Source organism: Gracilinanus agilis, chromosome 6 (genome assembly GCF_016433145.1).
Source record: "Gracilinanus agilis isolate LMUSP501 chromosome 6, AgileGrace, whole genome shotgun sequence".
Lineage (NCBI taxonomy): Eukaryota > Metazoa > Chordata > Mammalia > Didelphimorphia > Didelphidae > Gracilinanus > Gracilinanus agilis.
Window position 1 is genome coordinate 296,486,905 of NC_058135.1, and position 22,107 is coordinate 296,509,011.

General features: G+C 61.2%; 1 protein-coding gene across 1 annotated transcript in view; it reads right to left on the minus strand.

Moving 5' to 3' along the window:
• Positions 1-3,807: 3,807 nt before the first annotated feature.
• The window catches only part of SLC22A18 (solute carrier family 22 member 18), a 52,355-nt gene continuing 34,055 nt past the window's right edge, over positions 3,808-22,107 (minus strand). Inside the window, exons 3-7 of the mRNA XM_044682364.1 lie at positions 21,490-21,600; positions 20,608-20,708; positions 12,684-12,785; positions 11,897-12,017; positions 3,808-4,074 (exon numbers count right to left, since the gene is read on the minus strand). Of these exons, the coding sequence (XP_044538299.1) occupies positions 3,887-4,074; positions 11,897-12,017; positions 12,684-12,785; positions 20,608-20,708; positions 21,490-21,600 (623 nt within the window). The 3' untranslated portion in view covers positions 3,808-3,886. The remainder of the gene's footprint in view (positions 4,075-11,896; positions 12,018-12,683; positions 12,786-20,607; positions 20,709-21,489; positions 21,601-22,107) is intronic.

Sequence of the window (22,107 nt, forward strand, 5' to 3'; positions counted from 1 at the left end):
CAGGGAGATCGACTTTCGCTGCCCGGACGCCAGCTGCTGGAACGCCTCCATCACGATGGCGCTCATCGACTTCCAGAACCAGCGAGCCATCGAGGACTTCAGGAGTCGCCAGGAGCTGGAGCGCGAGCGCGAGCGGGAGCAGGCGGGGCCGCCCGAGCGCCTGCTGGCCCGCGCGCCCTGAGCCGCAGAGCCGGCGGCCCACCGATGGAGGGGCCCAGGTGAGGCTGGCTCCCAGGGCCCGCTGCTCTGCCCTGGCCGGAGGAGTGTGTGTGTGTGTGTGGGGGGGGGGGGGACAGGCCCGGCCCTCCGTTATCCTCCCTTGAGGGTCTCCTCTGAGGATTGGGGTCCAGCCCCTCCCGGTGACGAGCTCCGCCCTCCCACCCCGCGTCTCCCTGCGGCCGTGCGGTTCCCGGGGCTGGAGGGGAGCGCTGGCCACCTACCTGCCTGCCGGGGAGGGAATGGTCAGGAAGCCTCTCCCGGCTGCTCACCCGTTTCTTCTCTTCCTTTCAGAGCCTACTTGCCGGACCTTGAGGGGACCTTGTCTTGCACTGAAGGGGCCCTCGCGAGGGCCCGAGAAGGAAGAGGTGCTGAAGTTTGAGAGCCAGATCTCCCCGCTGGCGGGGGGAGCCTCCCTGGGTGCTCCCGGCTGGGGGGAGAAGCCAGAGACTTTCCCAGCGGGCCTCGGAGCCGAGTGGCCTGGGGGAGTTCCCAAGCCTGGGCAGCTGCTCCGGGGAGTGCTTAAGTTATTCGTGCCGTCAGTCTGTCTGTCTGTCTCTCCGTGTATTTATTGCCAGGCCTGCTTGTCTTCGGCCATCTTCCGCCTGAAGCGGTTTTTCAAGCCTTCATTCCAAATAAACCACTTGAAATGGTTCTTTTATATTAGCGCCGCGTCCCGGGCCCTCGTTCTTTCTGGGCCCCAATCCGGGATCTGGGGGGCGGCGGCGGCGGGGCGCCCCGGGAAGGCCGGTTCTCCCCTCGTCCCGCCCATTTCCGGCACTGATGGCCCCGGGCTGGGAGGGAAACGTCTTTCTAGTTTCCTGTTCTTGGAACTGGGGAAATCGGAGATCAAAGGGCCCTGGCAGGGCAGCGCCATCAGGGACTTCCTGCCTGTTAAAGGGCGGAAGCCCAAAGCGCTGAGTCGGCTGAGACTCGCCCAAGGTCACACGGCTGAGTCAGGGAGGCTGACGTGGGGGAAGATCGAGGAGAGGCCTGGCACGCCTCCCAAGGGGTCAGCGGGGAGGGAGCCCGAGATCGGGCTGGTTCTCCCTGGCAGGGGCCTCCTGGGGCTCTGGGGAAGCTGGCAGCTGGCAGAATCACCTCCCCGGCTTTGATTGCCTCCCTCCTCGGCCAGGAAAGCCACGGGAGGCGGCCTCTGGCCTTGGCATCTCCGTGCATCAGGCTGGCACCTCTCTCAGGCTCTTCATAAGGTCTCATGTCTACGAGCCTCAGCGAGCAGCGGCGCCCCAAAGCCTGGCCATGGGAGGGCACCGGCTGCTGGAGAGCTCAGTCACTGCTAATTAGGGGGCCGCCAAAAGGGTGGAACCTTCCGAGGGACCCCAGGGGGGTGGAGCTCAGGCCCCGCCGCCGCCGCCTCCTCACGGGGCACCCAGAGCAGCCTCTGAACTCTCACCTGCTGCCTCTCCCTCCTTCCAGGTGGCAGCAGATGCCAAGCTGGCCCTCTAATGGCCTGCCCGGGTCCATCTGTTTGATCTCGCCTGCTTTGGGCTTCAGGGCTTAGGCCAGGCTGCTGGGGGAGGGGAGGGAGGAAGGTGCTTTGGTGGGGCTGGGGGAGGGGGGAGGAGGAGGAGGAGGCCCAGGCTTATCTTGGCTTTGGACTTCCGGTGGGGGCACCGACCTGGCAAGCTCGGGGTGCTCATGGATGGGGGTGGCGCTCGGTTCCTTCGGGCTCTCCCAGGATGCTGTGGTTGGTGACTCCCACGCGGGGTGGAATGAGGGCACACCATGCGAGATGTCACCAACTGATGAAAGTAGGGAGCTGTTGTAGGGGTGGGGGGGGGGCTGGGCCAGGAGGAGGAAGAGCCCAGGAGCCCCAGGGACGGCGGCTGGCCGAGAGGCTCCGGGTGCCCTCTGGCCAGCACTGGGCCGCAGCAATCGGCTCCCACAGCCTTGGACCCAAGCTGAGAATCCTCCCTTCCCTGGGGAAACTTTTTCCTCTTGGCCCTGGGCCAGGTGAAGCCTTTTGTGGAGGAACCTGGGAACGGGCAGGCCCCTCCCCATGGGGCCAGATCCCAACCAGCCCCATCGTGGGCACGTTCTCCCCCATAGAGCCGATGTTCCCTCCCACCATTCCCTTCCTCAGACCTCCAACTAGAAGGGAAGAGCCCTGACTACAGAGTCAGAGGCTGTGAGTTCAAATCTCTCCTCTGACACCGAGGACTTATAGGAGCTTGGGCCTGGTTTTTGGCCTCGGTTTAACCTGCTGTAAAACAAAGGTCGGCTGGTGTCTGAGGTCCCTCCCAGAGAACTAGAATCCTGTGACTCTGGGACCGAGGCACTGGGGAGCTCCGTTTCCATTCCGGCCGGCCAGGTGTCCCCAAGGAGTCCTGCCCTGGTCTGCTCTTCTCCAGGCTCCAGAAGCCCTTAGTTCCGGACTTCCAGAGGGAAGAGGGAAGAGGACCTGATTAGGAGAAATAATCTGGGGGCAGCCTCTTCCCCGCCCTGCCTAGGTGGTATATACAGTAGGCGCCTAATAAGTGCTCAGCTAGCTTGACTTTCTTTCCCTCTGGGACTCGTTGTTCTGGTCTATAAAGCACGGGATGGGGGATGCCCGAAGTTTCTTTCCCTTCCCTCTTAGAATGGCTACTAGGTGTCAGTTCAAGACAGAAAGGGCTAGGCAATGGGGGTTAAATGACTGGCCCAGGATCCTACAGCTAGGAAGTGTCTGAGGCCAGACCTCCTGTCTCCAGGCCTGGCTCTATCCATTGGGCCACCCAGCTGCCCTGTATGGTTTCTTAGATCTGTTTGATTAGGGGCCTTAGCCTGTTCTCAGCTCAGCCCCAGAGCAGGCAGGCGGGAGCTTAGAACATGGCTGTGGTTGGGAATTCTGTTCTCTTTGAATAGACTCTGGAACTCAGCCCCTCCTCTCCCTCCAGCTCCTCTCCCCCCTCTCCTTCCTGTCTCTGGTCTCCAGGCTGGCCCTTTCATGTTCACCCAAGTCATCTTGCTAATACTCTGCCCATCCCACTCCTCGGCTCCCAGGCCCTTGATGGCAGCCCTAATATTGCCCAACAGTGAAAGTCAAAATTGCTGGCCTTGCTTGGCACACAAAGCCACCCAGGCAGCCTTATCTCCCGCTTCCTTTATGTTCTAGAAATGCTGGTCAAACTGGACTGCACTTTTTGGGGGTTCTCGACCTGCCCTTTCCCACCTCCATGCCTTTGTCCGCCCAGTCCTCATAACTTAAAAAGGCCTCCCCAGCCCATCTACTAAGGGCTTCCGGGCTGTCTCCTCTCCTTGGCCCCTTTCATATTCTTCCTTGTTTCCCACTTAGTTGTATGCGTGTCTGAGCCCTTCTACAGACTAGAAGCTTCTTGAGGGCAAATTTTTCAAATTTGCGGCCCCAGTTCAGAGTACACAGTAGGAGCTTCCCCAATGTGTGGCGACTGAATAAAGTCGTCAGGGCTCTGCTCCTCCAGGAAGCCGCACTCTGGCTCACAGACCACACTGGAGAAGTGTCGTCCCCCTGGAGATTTTCTCTGTGTTCCAGGCTCGTCTTTAGGCCCCTCCAGGGTTGGACAGGCCAGAAGTGCCCCAAGAAGCCTTCATCAACTGAACGGAAAGCTCGAATGGAGGAGGAGGAGGAGGAGCAGGTGTTTATTACCAGGTGGGGGAGAGGAAGGAGGGCGGCCCCTCTTTGGGGCAAAGGTCATGGCGCCTTTTCGGCTTTCTGGGGAACCTTCTTCTTGCACAGATACAAGAACAGGAGAAAGTTGACGGCAAACTGCAAGTAGCCGAAGGCAGCCACTCCAAACCTCTTGTACAGGAGGTTGCCGATGGTGGGACCCACGGTCCGCGTCAGTGGCTGCACGGAGGCACAGATCCCCAACATGGCGCCTGCGGGGGAAGGAGGGAGAACGCCCATCAGATGCCGCCAGGCTGTTAGCCAGATGCCCCATCCTCCCCGCCCCCACACTTGTTGGCCATCAGAGAGCCTCGACAGCCCCTCCTCAGAGCTGGACAGAACCTTAGAAAACTGGGAATCCGAAGCCCTCCCGCTGCAGGGAAGCAAATGGAGGCCCGGAGAAAGGCGGAGACCAACAGGAAGGGGCTCTGCTATCTTCAGGGCCTGAGGACTGCTCAAAGGGTCTCGGAGGAGCCAAGGCCCCTCTCCGGACGCCTCCTCGCAGCTGCAGTGGGGGAGAGCTGCGCTCCACCCTCCCTTACTGAGCCCTCCTCCTCCGTGAGGGCCTCTGCGCCATTCCAGGCACTCCATTATTCCTCTTCTGGGTTGGTAGCAGACTCATCTGCCCAAATTGCTCTCGCCTATCGGCTCTCCCTTCGGGTCCTGGGGCCCCAGGGGGCACCGGAGCTGGGCCGCTGATTGGGGTGATGGCTGAGGGAACGTCCCAGCACCACAGAGGGCAGGATGGGAACGTCTCCGAGCTCTTAGCCCTCTCGCAGCATCCCAGCTAGGGTTCTGGCCGGGGAGTCTGGACAGGCTCGAGGTTGACTCCAGCCTCAGACCACTAGCTGTGGAGCGGCCACTCAACCCTTGCCTGCCTCAGTTTCTTCATCTATAAAATGTAGGGGGGAGGAGTACCTGCTTCCCAGGCTTGTTATTGGGCCAAGTGAGTTAATGCCCATAATGAGCAGGGAATAAATGCTGCTAGTGACAAGGGTGATGTGAGGGAGCTCAGACAAGCCCGGCGGCCTAGACAGCTTTGGGGCTGGGCTTATGGCTCTCCCTGGGTAAGTGGGTACTCCCTTTCCAGCCTCAGTTTCCCCCCTTCCCCCGTAAGATTACTTCCCATACCCACTGATCGACCCAGAGGAGACAGTGTGGCAAAGTGCTTTACATGAGGTCGTGCGCTAGAGCAAAGGCTGCAGCTGGGTCTTGGATGCCCGGTGCCAAGACGCCAAGCCCATGGGCAGCTTCCTGCTGCCCCCAGCTCTTGGGTCACAGAGTGTGCCAGGGACCAGGGACACAGGGCGACGTGACCGAGCCCTCAGAGGAACAGTTGTTCCGGCACCTCCTGGCCGAGGAAGATTTTATTGGACGGGAGAGCCAGCTGGCTTGCCAGGTTGGAGATCAGGGCTGTAGGGGATGGTGTGAGTGCCAGGCCCTCCAACTGGGCCGGCCCACTCGCTGGGCTTCTGCCAACCATTCGGGGCCCTGATGGCCTTGGAGCCGGTGCCCGTGTCCCACTCCTGCACACCTCGGCCCCGAGCACAGACTCCCCGAGTCAGGCTCCTGGACTAGCGAAGCACTGAGCCCCCTGCTCTGGGCTCTCCCCGCTCCCACCCGTCCTTCGCAGCTTTCTCTGGACCTGTTGCAGGAGCCTCCCTTTTCCCTGCAGGACGTGGCCCAACTCCTTAGCATGCCCTGCTGTTCCTCCTCCTCCTCCTCCTTAGTCTCTTCTACTCTGCCCGCCCAAGCTCAGGCTCAGGGGACATCAAGCACCTGCTGGGAACATCTCCTCCCTGTGCCAGCCGCTGGGCATCCAGCCTTCTGCCATTGAGTCATTGCTGACTGAGATTCACTAGTAAGGTCCAAGGTGGGGGCAGTGCCAAGGCCAGATGTGTGCCATGCGGGGAGAGTGTTCTGGCTTCCCAGTCCCCCCCCCCCCCATTCCCTGCCCTCACTTTTTTTTTCAGGCCTTTTTAGTCATAGAATGTTCAAGAGCAAATGGGCACAGATGCCCGCCCCCTTCCCCAATGTTCTCATTTGCCGCCTTGAAAACTGGGAGGGACTTTAGGGCTCAATAAGGCCGGGCCTTCGTTCTACAGCTGTGGAGAAGGGTCTTGGCCAAGTCACGTGGGTGCTAAGTTACAGCTGGGATTTGAATGGCCGGCCCCTGTTTCTGCCTCCCCCAGCCTCTTCACAAGCCTATGGCTCTCGTCTTTCTGACGGGGGTGTCTCCACTGATCCCCAAGAGGCCTCAAGTCTTTGCTTTCTGATGCATTTTCACTACCCCTGCCAGTGTAGAGACAGAGGTCTCTCTCAGCAATGGGGGTTAAGTGACTTGTCCAGGGTCACGCAGCTAGGAAGTGTCAGATTTGAACCCGGGACCTCCCATTTTGAGGCCTGGTGTGTGGGAGAGTAGATGGGCCCATTCTAGCCAAAAGGCAAATATGCCCAGTTCCCAGGCTTCCCAGCATCCTGCCTCAGGGAGCTAATGGCCCCAGTGCAGGTGGAAGCAAGGAGTTTTTCTAATGGAAAATGGAGCCCTTGAACCCGTGAGGGCTCATGCTTGGTGATGGGCCTCCCGAAGCCCACAGACAGCTGGACCTACGGCGGCTCAGGCCCCAAACACCTTGGCTGCTGTCCAGGCCTGGCCCAGGGTTTAGTTCAAGGTTCAGCCTTGGACGACTGACCCTTCTGCCTCCCCCAAGGGCTGGGCTGGGCTTCTGCATCAGCCAGGACCGGCCAGACTGCACGGCACGTTGGGTTCCTGTTGACACTGGCCAGCTGTCAGCACTAGCCTCTGCTTGTGTGCGCTGAGGATCCGGGATGCTGTGGGCTGTGGGGAGCTCCCTTCCAGCCACAGTGACAGAAAGCAAGCCAGTGGGGGAAGGGAGACGCTTGGCGTTATGGGAACCAGGTTTGAATTCGGGATCTTCCTTTTCCTGCCTGTGTGACCTTGGAGCAGTGCCTTCCTTCTCTGGACACCTTTATAATGATGGGGTTGGGGAGCAGCCAGTTGGCTCAGTGGTTTGAGAGCCCAAAACAGGAGGTTCTGGGTTCCAATCTGGCCTCAGACACTTCCTAGCTGGGTAACCCTGGGCAGGTCACTTCACCCCCACTGCCGAGCCCTTCATTTTTTCTGCCTTGGAACCAAGACGCAGCACTGATCCTAAGATGGAAGGTGGGAGTTAAAAAGATGGAGGGGCCCTAGATCGGGGGGTGACCCAGCCGCCCAAGAGCTGTGAGTGGGGGCTGGGCCAAGCAGCTGTTCCCGGGTCGTTTGGGGGCAGACATACTCGAAATTCCTGGGATGGGAGAAATTCCCACCCTGGCAGGATGAGGGGGAAACTGATAACTCAGAGAAAAGAGACAGATGGTCCAGCCCGGGGGGAGGGGGCTCAGGCCCTGGAGGTGGGGGCTCCAGGACTCAGCTCTGGGCTTCCTGGGCCTTTAAGGGGCTGAAAGAGAAGGGAGGGAAAGGTCTGGACCCTGGAAAGGTCTTATAGTGCCCTGTTCACTGCAGCCTCGGCCTTGGAGAAATGGCCCAGCCCCTGACCTCAGGAGGCTTGTGATCTATTGGAGGGGTGGAGTGGCACACAGCCACGGACACAGACAATGCCCACTGCAAACAGATGGGCACAGAGTAGGGGGCTTTGTCTTTGCTGTAGCACGTCCTAGCTGGGGCACACAAGCAGGTGCTTGCATGCTTGTGGGATTGGCTGGGATTGGCTGGGATTGGCGATCAGATCCCCAACCTTGTATAAATCAGGGCTGACTTCCAGAAGGATTCGGCCGCTGAACTGAGCCTTGAAGGACGAGAAGGCCAATGGAGCCATTCTTCTTGGCCTGGGGCCAGAAGGTAGAAGCCAGACTTCCGCTGTCCAGCCACAGAACCAAAAACCTGGTCACCCAGTGATGGGCCCAGGGCCAAGGGACCAAGTGGAGGAAGGGATGTGGGGGGCTCTATGGCCTGGAGCCAGAGGCTGGACAAGCTGAGGCCCTGGGGCCTGAGGGCAGGCAGGGTCTAGGCCTGTGTTTAGGGAAAGCGAGCAGCATGGGACAGCTGGAGGAATCCATAGCTTTGAAGAGAGCCCATGTTCAAATTTCCCTCCTGCTACTCCTGCCTCCTCCTCCTGTGCCTCAGTCTCCACATTTGTAAAGTGAGGAGGCTGGCCTTGGGGGTCTCTCAGGATGCTCCTGGATCCAACTTGCTGTGACTCTGGGAGTCTGGGCATCTTCCCCAGGCTGCCCAACTTCAGCCAAGGCAGGGTGTTCCTGGACCTTTTTGCCCTCTCTCCCTTCCCATGCCATCTCTGGGCCCTGGCAGGGATGTGGGCTCTGTGGGCTCCTCAGGGCTGCCTGGGAGAGCTGGGGGAGAAGTCTGGCCCTGGGCAGGGCACACTTACTGTCAGCCTGGGCCGTGGGCAGAGCCACCCAGGATCAGAAATGGGCGGCAGGTATTTTAATAGCTGCCTTTCCCGGGGAAGACACCCACGCTGCTTGCAGACAGCTGGGGCTCCACCTCTGAGAGCCATTTCTTGGAGCCATCTGCCTGTCTGCATGTCCCACGGCCCAGCTCCGAGAACTCAAGAACTGATTCTTCCTGAAGGAACAGGACATTGTGCCAACCTGGAGGCTCCCAGAAAACTCAGCTCCCCCAGCTTCTCCTCCCCCACTTTTCCCGGAGGTGCCCATCTTGGGCTTTCTTCCCCCTTCATCCCCCTTTGCCCTCAATGCCCCCAAGTGCCCATGGAACAGAGTTCATCCTCTGGGCTCAAGGATCTCTAGGGCTGGATGCCAGACTGGCCCCTGGCCTCCCTGGGTTCACACGGGGTCCTCTCCAGACAGCCTGGCCAGCTGACTCACTGCCCTCTGCCCACTAGGCTCATTCCTACCTCCGCACTGTGGCTCTCACTGTTCTCCCCACCACACATGCCCTCCCTTCTCTTCTCCGCTTCTTACTCATCCTCCAGCCCTCTCAGGCCTGCCTCAGGTCTCCTCTCCTCTGTGAAACCTCCTCTGACTGCCCAGCCCACACTGATCTTCCCATGGTAGGGCTCATTGTTCACTCCAGCCCCGTGGGGGGATGAGCTCTCCCTGCCTCCCGGGGGGAGCCTTGATTTCTCCTGTGACTGGCTCCCTGGAGGCTGCTGGGCCCCATCTACTTCTTTCCCATCCTCCCTGGAGAGCCGAGCACAGAGCTGGGCACACGGAACCTAAAGAAGTGTCCCGCGTCCAGGGCCGAGGGAGCTCAGAGGCTGCGTGCCCGGCTGCCCCATGGGCTTCCGGCTGCTTCTGGCTCCCCCTCCCCCATACCCTCAGCCCAGAGGCCAGTCTCCTCAGTTTAGCTCTGAGACAGAAGGGCCTGGGCCCAGGCCAACTCAGCCAGCAAGTAGAGAAGCTGGCATTTGAACTCAGGACCACATCCTGGGTTGGAAACCCTTCCTGGAGGGAGGGAGGGACGGAGGGAGGAACTGGTTCTCCTTCCCTCCCCCCATCACTGAGCTGGCCTGGGATCTGGTCCTTCTCCCTCTGGGGAGGGATGGAGGAGGCCGTCACAGACAGGAAGCTCCCTTCTTCCTCTTCACAAAGACTCTTTGAGTCGGGTCTGGCTCTCTGACAGGGCCGCTCCAGGCCCGCCCACCCCTCCTGCCCCAGAACCATTTCCTGGGGCCCAGACCCAGGGGATCTTCGAGGAGATCCGGGCCTTCCAGGTGGCCTGGGGCTCTGGGGACCGGCTTTGTGGCGCGGGCACAGCAGGGAGCGAGAGCTCTCAGGCCCATGCATGCCTGGCACTGCCAGTTCTGCGGTCTCTTCCCCTCTGCCTAGGCCGCTGCCATGAAGAAGCACCCTCTGCTCCCTGGGCCTTCAGGCCTCTTCTTGGCCAGGCCCCTTGACCCCAGGGCTTGGCAAGCCTGTACCCGGATCACAGAATGCTTGGACAGGCCCTCAGTGCCACTGCCTGAGCCCCTCCTGCGTACCCAGACTTTTGAGAGGCGTGGATGGCAAGAGACAGGGAGCCTGAGGGACCCCAGAATCTAGAACCCCTCGGAGACCTCTCGGAGGGCAGCTAGGTGGCACAGTTGATAGAGCTCTGGGCCTGGAGCCGGGAAGACCTGAATTCAAATCCAGCCTTAAACACTTCCTATTTGGGTGACCCTGGGCAAGTCCCTAAACCCAGTTTGCCTCAGTTTCCTGATCTGTAAAATGATCTGGAGTAGGAGGCAGCCAAGCACTCTGGAACCTTTGCCAAGAAAACCCCAAATGGAGTCATGAAGAGCCGGACAAGACTGAATAACAACCAGAGAACTCCCTGGTCTCCCCTCCATGGGACCTGACAGGGAGCTCATCACTTTCCAGCAGCCCCAGCCACTTGGGGAAGGGAAGCTCGCCTAGGCTGGGATGGAAGCTGCTCGAGGGGCTGACCGGCCCAGGGGGACAGAACTAAGAGTGGAGGGACGTCAGCTTGGACTCCGGGGAGCGGGGCCAACTTCCCGCTTGGACCCGAAATGAGGGGCCCATGGGGGGGCCCGAGCAGATGCAGACACCGACAATGACGCCACAGCTGAGCTCTCAGGGGCCTGCCTACAGCCAGGGAGTGGGGCAGGGCAGGGCAAGGCAGACCATTTCATAGTGGGGAAACTGAGGCTCAGGCCAGGAAGGGGCTTGTCCACATTCACACCAGCCAGCTGGTGCCCCGGACCCCAGGCTTCCTGAGTCTGCAGCCCAGGCCCTCCTCAGCTCCTTGGCACCCCCAGTCCTGCTTCCCCCCAAGCCCAGGTTTCCCTCGGCCGAGGGCAGAAGCAGGTTTCCCTCCAGCTTGTAGCTGGGCCGTGCCTGGACTTCCTCACCATCGTTTGTCCCGGCTCCCCATTCAGCTGGGGATGGCTCCGTCATGGCCCACGGGAGGGGCACTGGCCACCCCCCCACTCCTCGTGGTCCCCCCAAACCCAAGCCTCTGGCCCCCACGTCTAATCTACCCTTCAGGGCACTGCCAGAACGTGCCCGGAGACGGCCACGTCGCCCCTCCCTCTAAGGTCTTCGGGAGCTCCCTGCTACCTCCTAACAAAAGTTCACGGCTCAGAACCATCTTAGCCCGGCTCGTGTCCTTCCCCTCTACGGGCCAGCCAAGCGGCCTGGTGCCCCCATGCCCGCCCGCCCGCCTCCACGGCTCTGCCCTGGTGCCGGGCCTTAGCCTGACCCTCTGATCCTTTGAGGCCAGTTCAGATGCCGCCTTCTCGCACAGCTTGGCACCTCCCCTCCCGGGGGCACCGTCTGTGATCTGCACCCCACATCTGGGCCTTGCCCCCGGGGTCAGAGACGGGCATCGGCCTCAGGAGCCAGGACGGGTCAGTGCACACAGCAGGGGCTTAATGAATGCCTGTCGACCCCGGGGAGGCTGGGGTCCGGCCTCTCTTCAGGCTGCCCCCGGATTCTCCATAGCTGTGCGGGGAGCCTGGGGGCAGGACTGGGGAGCCTCCCTGCCGATGCCCCTTGGGAAGGGCTGCGGGCAGGGTGAGCAGCGTCAGCCGGAGGCCTCTGCAGGCCGAGTGGCTCTCTCCACTGAGCTACCTGGCCTCTCTGGGGACGGGGATGGGGGTGGAGAGCTGCAGACAGAGGAGTGAAGGCTCTTCCCTCTCCTTCCTGTCACTGCCGCCCGCCTGGACTAACACAAAAGCCAGCGAATCCCCCTCCCTGCCTCCAGCCCCAGGCACTCCTCTGCCTCTCTGCTCCTCTGCTCTAGAACCCTCCATAGCTCTCCACAGCTTAGGGAGAAGGCTCGGACTGTGGAGGCTGGCCTTCGAAGCCCCCACAGCCGGCCGGCCTTCCCTGTAGTCCCGGGGCTGCCTGGCCAGCTGCCCTCCTCACTCGCTGCCCGGGCCAGGGAGAGGGTGGGGAGGCTCCTTTCCCAGCCTCGCCTGCCCGTGAGGAGCACGTGGGGCACCCGGCAGCCTGGCAGGGCTGTGCCAGCCTCACCCACACACCCCCGGGGCCCTGGCCCTGGCCCGGGCACCCACCGGTGCCTCTTACCCGTGTCCGAGGGGGGCACCGCCTTGGTCAGGATGCTGTCTGTGACGACGTTCATGGCGCAGAGGCCGAACACCAGGCCGGGGACGATGAGGCAGAAGTGGAAGACGTTGGTCATGAGGGCCTGCGGGATGGAAGAGCCGCTCAGCGAGCCCCCCGGGGGTGGGTGGGGGGGGCCGGGCGGGGACTCCCGAGGTTAGAGCCGCCTCCCCACTCCCAAAGGGAGCCACGGTGGCCGGAGCTCCGGCCCCCGACTGACCGTGCCCACCCCGGGCACTCCCTGCTTCCCTGCCCCCAGGGAGCTCCGGCCCCTCCAGCCACGTGGGCAGAAGCTGTTCCCAGGAGTGAGTCCTCCGTCGCCCTCCTTGGAGGCGCAGGGAGGGAAAGACAAACTCCCAGACTTGGCTCCTTGCTCCTGGCTTAGGTGGCGGCCCAAAAGGAGAAGCCGAGGATCAGCTTCCACTGCAGACTCTGCTACTGATTAACTGGGTGCTCCTCTCCCTTTCTGGCCTCAGTTTCCCCCTCGCTCTCTCAAACGGGCGGTTAAGCCGGCCACTCGCCAGGTTTCCCTTCGGGGTCGCCATCTGTGTTCGAGGCCAAAGCTGGGCGCCGTGTGAAAGTCCCCTCAGCCTCTGCCCTCGGAGCCCCAGTAAAGGCAGACTCGTGCCCTTCCGCCCGGCGAGAGGGCAATGGCCAAGCGCTGCCTGAGGAAGCCCTGCCCGGGGGGCGCCGGGCCAGCGCGGGAGGGAAGGAGGCCCAGGGAGGATGGGGCGGGGAACGGCGGCCTCACCAGGCCCAGGCCCACAGGACTGAACACCAGGATGCTGGCCCGGAGCAAGGAGCCCTCCGAGTACCGCTTGCTCAGGCGCCCGATGACCAGGCCTTGGACCACCTGCGAAAGGAAACTTCAGTCAGTCACGGCCGGGATTTTTCAGGCCGATGCCACAAGCCGGACGCTCAGCCAGGCCCGGGGCATCGAAGGCCACCCCGGCTGGCTCTAGGCCCTCCCTTTCCTTTGCCCCCTCCCCAGCTCAGACAGGAAGGCCCTCAAGGCTCCTTCGAACCCTGGTCTTCCTGTCAATGGGCCGGGCAGGGGGGGTGGAACCCGCCCCCAGGCTCAGGTCTGTCCCCTGGGAGGCTGCCCCAGAGGGCCACTCGGGCCGGGACCACGATGGGAGAATCGGCAAGAATTCCAAGGTCTCCGGCCAGGGTGCTGCGGAGGGTCCGTCCCCACCGCTTCCCGGCCAGCTCTGCAGGTGAAGAAGGACCGTCCTGGGCGGACGCTGGAGGAGGCAGGCAGGGCCCCAGGAGAGGAGCCGCCCTTCCCAGCAGCTTTTCCAGAGGCCGGCTCCTGCGCGCTTTTACAGATGAGGAAACAGAGGCACGGTGCTTGGGGAATTGTCCAGTCGCCTTGCTGCTAACGGTTCAAGGTAGGACTTGAACTCGGGGCTATCCCGCTCCACCCCAAGTCCTCTGCTCCAGCCCCCTGCACCATCCGGCCACCTACTTCCATCCTGGTGAGGATTTGGTCAGAGAGAGGCATCCTGGGGCAGTGGAGAGGGTGCTGGGCCTGAAGTCGGGAAGCCTGAGTTCAAATCCTGCCTCCACCTTGGGCCAGCCACGCCACGACCTCTGGGCCTGGAGGGCCACAGGAGAGAGCACGCCGAGGCCCGAGCTTGCGCCACACGTGGCTTAGTTCCTCTCATGAATGATCGGGAGCTCGAGGGAGGCACCTCCTGGTTCACACCTGGGGGTCGGAGGCTGCTGGGGGGCAGGAAGAAGTCAGCTTGGCGGAGTGACCCGGACCGGCGGCTTTCCAGGCAACGGGGTGGGGGGAGGAGCAGAGAAGACGTTGCCGGGTCGAAGGACGAGTCAGTCCGGCAGATCCGCCGTCATTTCCCAGAGGAGAGACCCGGCAGCTTTCATTGTCCTGGCTGGGAGGTGGTGACTCAGCGGCTTCTGCCATAAAACCAGGGAGTGACCGGACTTTCATGGGTGTCGCAAGGCCCCAATTAAAGTGGGCGTTCTCCTTCTCAGCTCTGTTCCTGGTGCGGTGAGTAACGGTTTCAAATCTGTCTTGGCCTGAGCAGAGCCCACACTGGACTCCCCCACCTGCAGAGAGGGAGCCTCACCTTTCCCTGACCTGACGAGCGTCTGCATTTGAATCGGGGTCCTGACCCTCACCCGAGCTGTGACCGTGGCCACGTGGCTGCCCATCTGGTGCCCCAGACATGCTCCGAAGAGGCGGAACCCAAAGGTTCTAAGGTCCTGCCCAGCTCTGCCATTCTGATTCGGTGGGTCTCTGCTCTCCCCCAGGCCCATGCCAAGGCACTCGTGGGCCCCTCCCCCCAGCTCTCTCTGTCCCCATTCCCAGAATGGGGGGGTCTGAGGACAGCTTCACCTGAGGACCCCAAAGGATTTGGAGAACAACAATCAACTTTTGGCTGGGATGTGGGAAAGAACTAGAAGCAGACTTCTGGCTCTGGCTAGCTTTGTGACCTTGGGCAAGCCTTTTCTCTTCCTCTAGGCCTCAATTCACTCCTCTGTAAAATGAGAAGTTTAGAGGCAATCAATGGTGTGGCGGAGAAAGCATTTGACCTTGAGAATTAACTTGGGTTTGAGCCTCAACTCTGCTGCTCACTCTGCATGGGACTGACTGCGGCCAAGCCAAGCTTCCTCTTCTAAAGAATGGGGATAAGGGGACATACAAGGTGTTCCTTTTGGGGTCGTGAGGAAAGTGCTCTCAGAGCCCTTGTACGCTTGCTGTGGTCCTCTTGTGCGGAATCCTCACCCTGGTAACGTTCTCTAACCGTAGGCGTCCCTCAGGCTTCTGTCCTCTTCTCTTCTCCCTCTGGACTCTCGCTTGGCCACTTCATCAGCTCCCAGGGATTTAATGACAATATCTCTGCTGAGGATTCTCACAGCTACCTTTCCTGCTTCAGTTTCTCCACTGAGCTCCAACTGGTTTTTCAGACATCTCAAACTGGATGTCCAAGAGACAGCTTAAATTCAACATGGCCAGGATGGAGCTCCTTATCTTCCCCCTAAAACCTCCTCTCCATATTCAGCTTGTTGCCCAGGCCTGTTTATTTCACTTCTGCAGCATCTCTGATCCATTTCACCTCTGCAGCACCTGATTCATTTCACCTCTGCAACATCTTTGATCCGTTTCACCTCTACAGCACCTGATCCATTTCATTTCTGCAACATCTCTTGTCTATTACACCTCTGTAATATCTCTGGTAGGTTTCACTTCTATAACATCTCTGGTGGATTTCACCTCTGCAGCATCTCTCACATACACTTCTTTCTCTCTTCTCCTTTCTTCCTTCCCCCTAGTACCAACCCTCATCTTCTCATGCCTAGACTGTTGTAATAGCCACTGTTGGGTCCTCCTGCCTTAGTCTCTTCCCACTTCAGTCCATTCTCCACTCAATTATCAAAGTAGTTTTCCTAAAGCCACAGGTCTGATCATGTCACCTTTCCCCCTCCCCAATAAACTCCCCATTGGCTCCCTATTGCCTCCAGGAGCAAATACAGAAAGAACATTCCATTTGGCTTTAAAGCCCCTCAGGACCTGCCTAGCCCACACTTTTCCAGTCTTCTGACACCTCGCCTGCCCCCTACCCAAGACTCTGTGGTCCAGTGACCCTGGACTTCTGGCTGTTTGTGGCACAAGACTCTGTCTCTCCACACTTGGGGCATTTTCACTGTCACTGCCATCCTCCCAGTCTCCCAGGATGCTGAAAGGAGACTCAGCTTCAGGGCCATCTTTGACTCCTCTGGTACATCACCACCATCTTGTCTCTTGGGCCTGCACCCGTAGACCACCCTCCCAGCTCAGGCCCTTGGCATAACCTCTTCATTGGACTCCCAGCTTTCCTCTCTAGTCAAGGCTCCCTGTAGCTGCCCAAACAACCTCCCTAGAAGAGAAGTCTGACCAGGCCAACCCCCCCACCCCCACCCCCCACCTAAGCTGTCTATCTTTTTTTTTAATTTTTTTAAACATTAATATCTTTTTTATATATATCCTTCTATATTGATTTTTATTTTGTTACAGGGCTAGGCAATGGGGGTTAAGTGACTTGCCCAGGGTCACACAGCTAGGAAGTGTCTGAGGCCAGATTCGAACCTAAGACCTCCTGTCTCTAGGTCTGGCTCTCAATCCACTGAGCCATCCAGCTGCCCCCTGTCTATCTTTTTTGCTTTTAGGGCAAAGTGCCAGCTCCTCAGCTTGGCATATCAAGCCCAGGGAAGTCTGAATCTCACTTCCCTTTCAAGTAAACTTGCTCATCCCACCAGAGGTGACAGTTCTCATCTCTGTGCCTTTGCCTAGATTCAGAGAAGTCTTAGCTTCCTTCTGGGCTCAGCTCATTTGCTACCCGCCCCAAGCCTCCTCTCGCTTCAAGACTTCCCAGATCTTTCTGGGTGTTATCACTCTCTCTGCCCCTGGTGTAGGCCCTAGAGAGCCCTTTTGTCTTTGTGCTGGGAGCACGGAGCATACAGTAGATGCTGGCTAACTGCTGGGTAAGAGGAATGGAACAGGCCAGGTTGGGGCTCAGGGGAAGGGCCTGAGGGCCTGGAGGCTGGGCTTGGCCCTGTTTTCCAGGTCAGAACAGCTTCCTCTCAGGGGCTCAGGTTTCCCAGCTTGGGGCCCAGCCTGTGGGGAAGAAGTAACCCGAGCTGTGGGAGCCAAGACTGGCTGAATGCAGGCCCAGACCCAGCAGCAGCTGGAGCCACCTGGAGAGGAAGAAACTCTGGGTAAGAAGGACACGGGAACAATACCTGGCTGTCTACACAGGCTACTGGTGACAGAGGGAAGCTGGTTGAGGCTCAAAGGGATGCCAGTTTTAGCTCTTCCATGTATCACAATCAACATAGACAGCAGCCTCCTACCTGGCCTCCCTGCCTCGTGTCTCTCCCCTCTCTAATCTGTCCTTCGTAGTCCTACTGCATCCTTCTTCCTACCCGTGTCACTCCTCTGCTTTAAAGCTCCATCGGCTCCCTGTTGCCCCGGATCAAATCCAAAGTCCTCTCCTCCTGGCATCTCCAATGCTGCTCTCTCTGGCCTCTCCCAAACTCGCCACCTGAACCGAAGCCCCTCAGGGCCGTCCTATGCCCTGAACCGTCTCCCTCCATTTCCCATTCACAGAGAAGTTGCCAGCAGCCTGCTGGGCAGGTCTTGGACCTCATTCCTCTCGGCACCCCATTGTTTCCCCAGGCCCAGGGGGACCCTCTCTTAAGAGGATGCCTCCTTGCCTGCTTTTTCTCCTGTTAAGAGTCTTTAAAGGCATTAGCTTTGTCTATTACTGGGGTGGGTGGCTTTGAACCCCTAGAAACCTTCCTTCGGCCAGTGGCCCTCTGAACACGAGACCTTGGCCCAGTAAGTGGTGGACACAGGACTGCCTCCAGGGTGTTGGGGGTGGGGGTTTCCTGTGGGGGATTCATAGGAGGAAAGGGACTAGAGTGGCTTGGGCTCGAGGGGGTGAGCCTGGCACCACCATAGGGTCTGCCTGTGTGAAGGAGACCCCTGGATGGTAATGGAGGGCCCTCCTAGCTGGGGGAGGCAGGACCCTGACTGCCTGGTCCTGCCCGTCTCATCCTCAGCCATTCACTCTGTTTTGTAGCCATTGATTCTTTATACCCAGGCGTCTCACTTTACATTGATGCCCATTGGCTTTCATCTTCTGGCCCATTGAGGCCTGCCGGGGGCAGATGGAGGAAGCCTGGAGGCCCCTGACACAGGGGAGCGCAGAGGAGGGTCAGGCACAAGGGCTGGGAGAAAGCCAGTCGGGTGGGGGCTGGAGGGCCTCTGGAAGGGCTTCTGGGGTGTGCTTTGTGGGCTGCCTCCTCTGCCTCCATTGGCTGGCCTCCTCGTCCCCCTGGTGATGAGGATAACACATCCCTGGCTGGGGCCGTGGGAAGCCCTGGGCAGGTTCTGAGGCCCAGAGCAGCGGCTGCCCGGCCTGGGCTCGGGGGCCAGTGGCCGCTCTCCCCCTGCCTGCTTCCCCCACCTGGTCCGGACTTCCTTAGGACCATGCTTCCAGGTAGGACCCAGAGGAGAGCCGAATGCCAGCCATACCGGACCAAGAGGCTTCCCTGCACCGCACCTTTGTCCTTGTTTCTCCCCTTTCCTCCCTGCGGACGGAGGCCCCGAATGTCAGGCAGAGCCCCTTAACGACTGAGCTGACCCGGAGTGAGCCCAGCTGCCTCGGGGGGCCTTCAGGAGGGGCCAGATGGCCACCGGGCAGGAGCAGCAGGGATGCCAGCGGCCTGCCATTTCCTGATAACAACATCCCATCACTTCCTGTTTGGAGGCGGCGGGTGCTTTGTACAGGCGCAGCCTTTGATCCCTGCACAGGCCCACCTGGCCCTTCTCCAGGCAGGATCAGGGGCAGGATCTGAGCTCAGGCCTTCCTGACTCTGAGTGAGTCCAGGCTCTGCCCCGTATACCATCCTGCTTGGGGCCAGGCTGGCTGGGAGGCCTCTGAGGCTGCCCAGAATTCCCCTTCCCCTTGGAGACCTTCTCAGGGCGTCCGTGCAGGCGCTGCAGCGCTCATTCCTGCGTCTCCTGACTGGTTCTGCCTCCCCTCGCACACGTCCCCCATTTCTCAGATTCCTCCCAGCCCCGAGTCTTGCTGGACAATAACATCTCCCGATATCTGTGGGTGGCCAGAGGCTTCTGCCCACCCCCCAGTAAGGGCAAGCCCTTCACTGACGGGGATGCCCTCCTTCCAAAGTCTCGGGCCAGGGGGCAGTAGTGAGAATTAGGCCCAGAGCCCAGAGGTCCTGAGTTCAAATCTGCCCTCAGACACGTCCTGGCTGTGTGACCCTGGACAAGTCACTTACCCCCCATTGCCTACCCTAGCCAGCATTGGGGAGCTCTGCCTTCCCCCTCTTCCCAGCACCCCAGAGCATGTTTGCATGCTCTGCCCTCTGTCCTGCCACCCAAAGCAGGCACTCCACTCTCTCCGGTAATGGGGGCTCACAGAAAGCTTGAATTTGCCCTTTGGGCACCCAAACTGGGCAAAGGTTCGCCCACCCTGGCCCGGCCCTTCCAGCTCTTCTGCTTTGGAACCGACCCTCAGTATTGAGTCTCAGAGGGGCAGTGCGGGCTAATGCCGGGAGCCCTTCCTTACTCTCTGGGCCTCAGTTTACCCCTCTGTCAAATGAAGGGGTTGGTCTAATGATCTCTAAGCTCCCTGGACCCAGTGCTTTCTCTCTGGGCCAGTGAGGAGCCAGGGATTCTGGCCTAGTCTTGGTTTCACCCCAAATCTCCTTGCTGGGCCCCAACGATGATCCTGGGGAAGGGCAGGGAGAGCTGCCTGGCACACCCCAGATGCCGCCGATGCCCTCGGCCCCTTCGCCGTTGGCAGGCCTGATAGTAGGATGGGTCGAAGGTTCCTCCAGATCCCATCCAGCCTCTGACCTCACGCCAAAGCCCCCTCGTCGGCTCCCCTTCAGATTGGCTGCCCGGCCCCTGCCTGGATCTCTTCCGGGACGGGGAGCTCACTACCTCGCCTTTCTGGCTGGCTCTGGGCCCCTCTGCCTGATCTTCTCAATAAAGCCTCCTCCAGTGTACACAGTGGGCTGGGCCCGGCCCACCTGGTTCCTGTTTCCGGAGGCAAACAAGCCGCCGGCCTTCTTCAAGGGAACCGTCTCTGCTCGCTGCAGCTGTCTGGCCCTCTCCCCAGCCGCGCTGGGTGAGGCTGGGCTTCCGGCTGCCTTTGGACTCCCAGGAGTGGGTGGGCGCCTGCAGGCATGCCGGGCCCTGGGGAGCCCTCCAGCTGGGGCTCAGGCAGGGGGAGGGGCAGGGTTCTGGACTGGTGCCATCCACTCGGGCCCTTCCTGCCCGCCAGCCTGGCCGCCTGGGTGACCCTGGCCAAGTCCCTTGTGACATGGTGTCAGCTGGCGGGAGAAAACCCTTCCCTTCTGCCCTCTCTGAGCCGAAGGCTTGGGGCTCTCCAAAGACGGGAAGCTCACCACCTTCCCTTTGGGAATGGCATTCTGCCCTCGGCTGTGCCCTGAGAGCTTGCCAGGAGTGGGGAGAGGGGAGGACCGACCCAGGTTCAACTCTGGCTGTGACTTGTTGTCGAGGGGCCGCTGGCTATCCTCTGGGTGCTGGGCCTCAGTCTTCCCATCTGTACATGCTTCTCAGAGGGTCAGTAGGCCCAAGAAGCCCCCTAAGGGCCCTCCTGCTCTAAGTCACGGTCCGGGCATCCCTGCCAGCAGAGGGTGGCAGCCGGGGCGGCCAGAGGCCGGAGTCGGGCTGGGGGCCTCCATCCGAGGCACTTGGGTGCCTTCGGGAGCCCCGGGAAGCTGAGGGGCCCGGAGTGGGGGGCGGCGATTTGGCTGCTGCCGGCATCAGGGACCAGCCTTGCCACCCTTCCTGGTGCCCGACGCTGAGCCACTTCTCAGATGTGGATGTTTGCTCTGCCTGCCTCCCTGGCCCCTTAGGGCCCCCCCAAGGTCCCCCTCTGAAGCACCCCCTGCACCCCCCGCACCGCTGCTGCTGGATGGGAGGGAGGGAGGGCCGGGGCTTGTCTCAGAGTCTGGGGGCTCCCCGGGAAAGCTCGGTGTTGGGACGTTCCCGTTGTTGGCCCTCGGGGGGGGGCAGCTCCAGGCCCTGCGGGGTGTCCTGAGGCCGCAGGCTGCCCTCTCTGGTCCTGCCCCCCACCACACGTGGCCTAAGGGCCGGCGGCTCCGACACTCACCATCTGGAGGACTCCGAAGTAGGCCATGAGGTAGCCGGCCTGGGCGGCCCCCAGCTCGAAGAAGTTCATGGAGATGATGGAGAACATAATCATGAAGAGCCCTGCGGGGGCACAGGGGGGCCCTGAGGGGGCGGCCACCAGGGTGCCCCCCCTCACGGGGCCCTGCCAGGAGTCTCATTGTCCCCTTTCCCAGAGGAACAGACTGAGAGCCAGAAGGGAAAGAACTTGCCCCGGGATTCCGGGGGCAGAGGAAGGGTCCAGCCGCCTCCTCGGGGGGCCCTGGAGCCCCCCAGCCCTGGGCAGGAGCCCCCCACTCCTCCCTGAAGAGCCCCAAAGCGGGGATCCCCCCACACTCCCCAGGCAGGCTGGGCTGCTCCTGGCCCCTGGCCGGACCCTCTGCGGGCTCAGCCTTAGCCCAGCCCAGGAGCCCAGGAGCTGCTCCGCTCTCTGGGGCAGCTCAGGACGGGAGGGGAGCATCGGCCGAGGAAGGGGGTGGGGGGCCCAGGAGGGGAACGTGGGGAGAGGGAGGCCGGGCCAGGGGCCTCGGAGCCGCAGCCCTCCCCGCCTCCCTCCACAGTGGCACCTTTGCTGCAGACTCTGTGCCTGGCACAGAGGCCCCATTGTCTGGGCAGTGCCCAGCCTCTCGGTGTTCACAGATTTCAGCCCTTGGAGTGAGCCATTGGCGTGAGCAGGCAGAGGCTGCCCCGGCTGCCCACTGGGGCTCTGCCCAGGTGGATGAGGGAGGCCTGAGAGCAGCCTGGGAGCTCTGAGCCTGCGGCCCCTGCCTGCCGCCCCGCTCAGGCCTCGCCACTCCCCACCTTCTGCCCTTCCCGCCCCTCTCTAAGGCCGTCTCGCAGCCCCAGGGAGGCTTCTGGGACTCACCTGAAGGAAGACCAGAAAGAATCTTGATGAAGAAGATGGGCCGGACGCCGGGCAGCCCCAGGAGGCGGCCGATTTCCTTCAGATCAAACACGCTGGCCGCTGGGGGTCTGCCTAGAGACAGAGACAGGCCTGTGAGCCGGGAGCCCAGACTCTGCAGGATCCCCGCGCCAAGACCCTCGGGGGGCCCAGCCTTCCTTGGCCGGCTTCGAGGCGCAGGGACTTCCCTCTGCTCATCTCAGCCCTCACCACACTCTCGGGCCGCTGCGGACAAGACGGTCATTCGTCCCCTCCCCCCTCCCCCATTGCCCTCCTCGCCAGTCAACCTGGCACTGAGCGGCTTCTCCCACTGGATCCAGAACCTGGACCGCCTTTGCCCCATTCATAGCCCTCTGGCTAAGGCTGTGCGGGGAGAGCAGCTGGCATTGTCTTCACTGTGCACAGGAGGAAACTGAGGCCCATCCAGGAGAAGCTGCCCCAAGTGAGGAGCAGATCAGGATTCAGAACCGCCTGCCCACCTGCCCGCCTGCCTGCCCACCTGCCCGCCTGCCCACCTGCCCGCCTGCCCACCTGCCCGCCTGCCCACCTGCCCGCCTGCCCGCCTGCCCACCTGCTCACCTG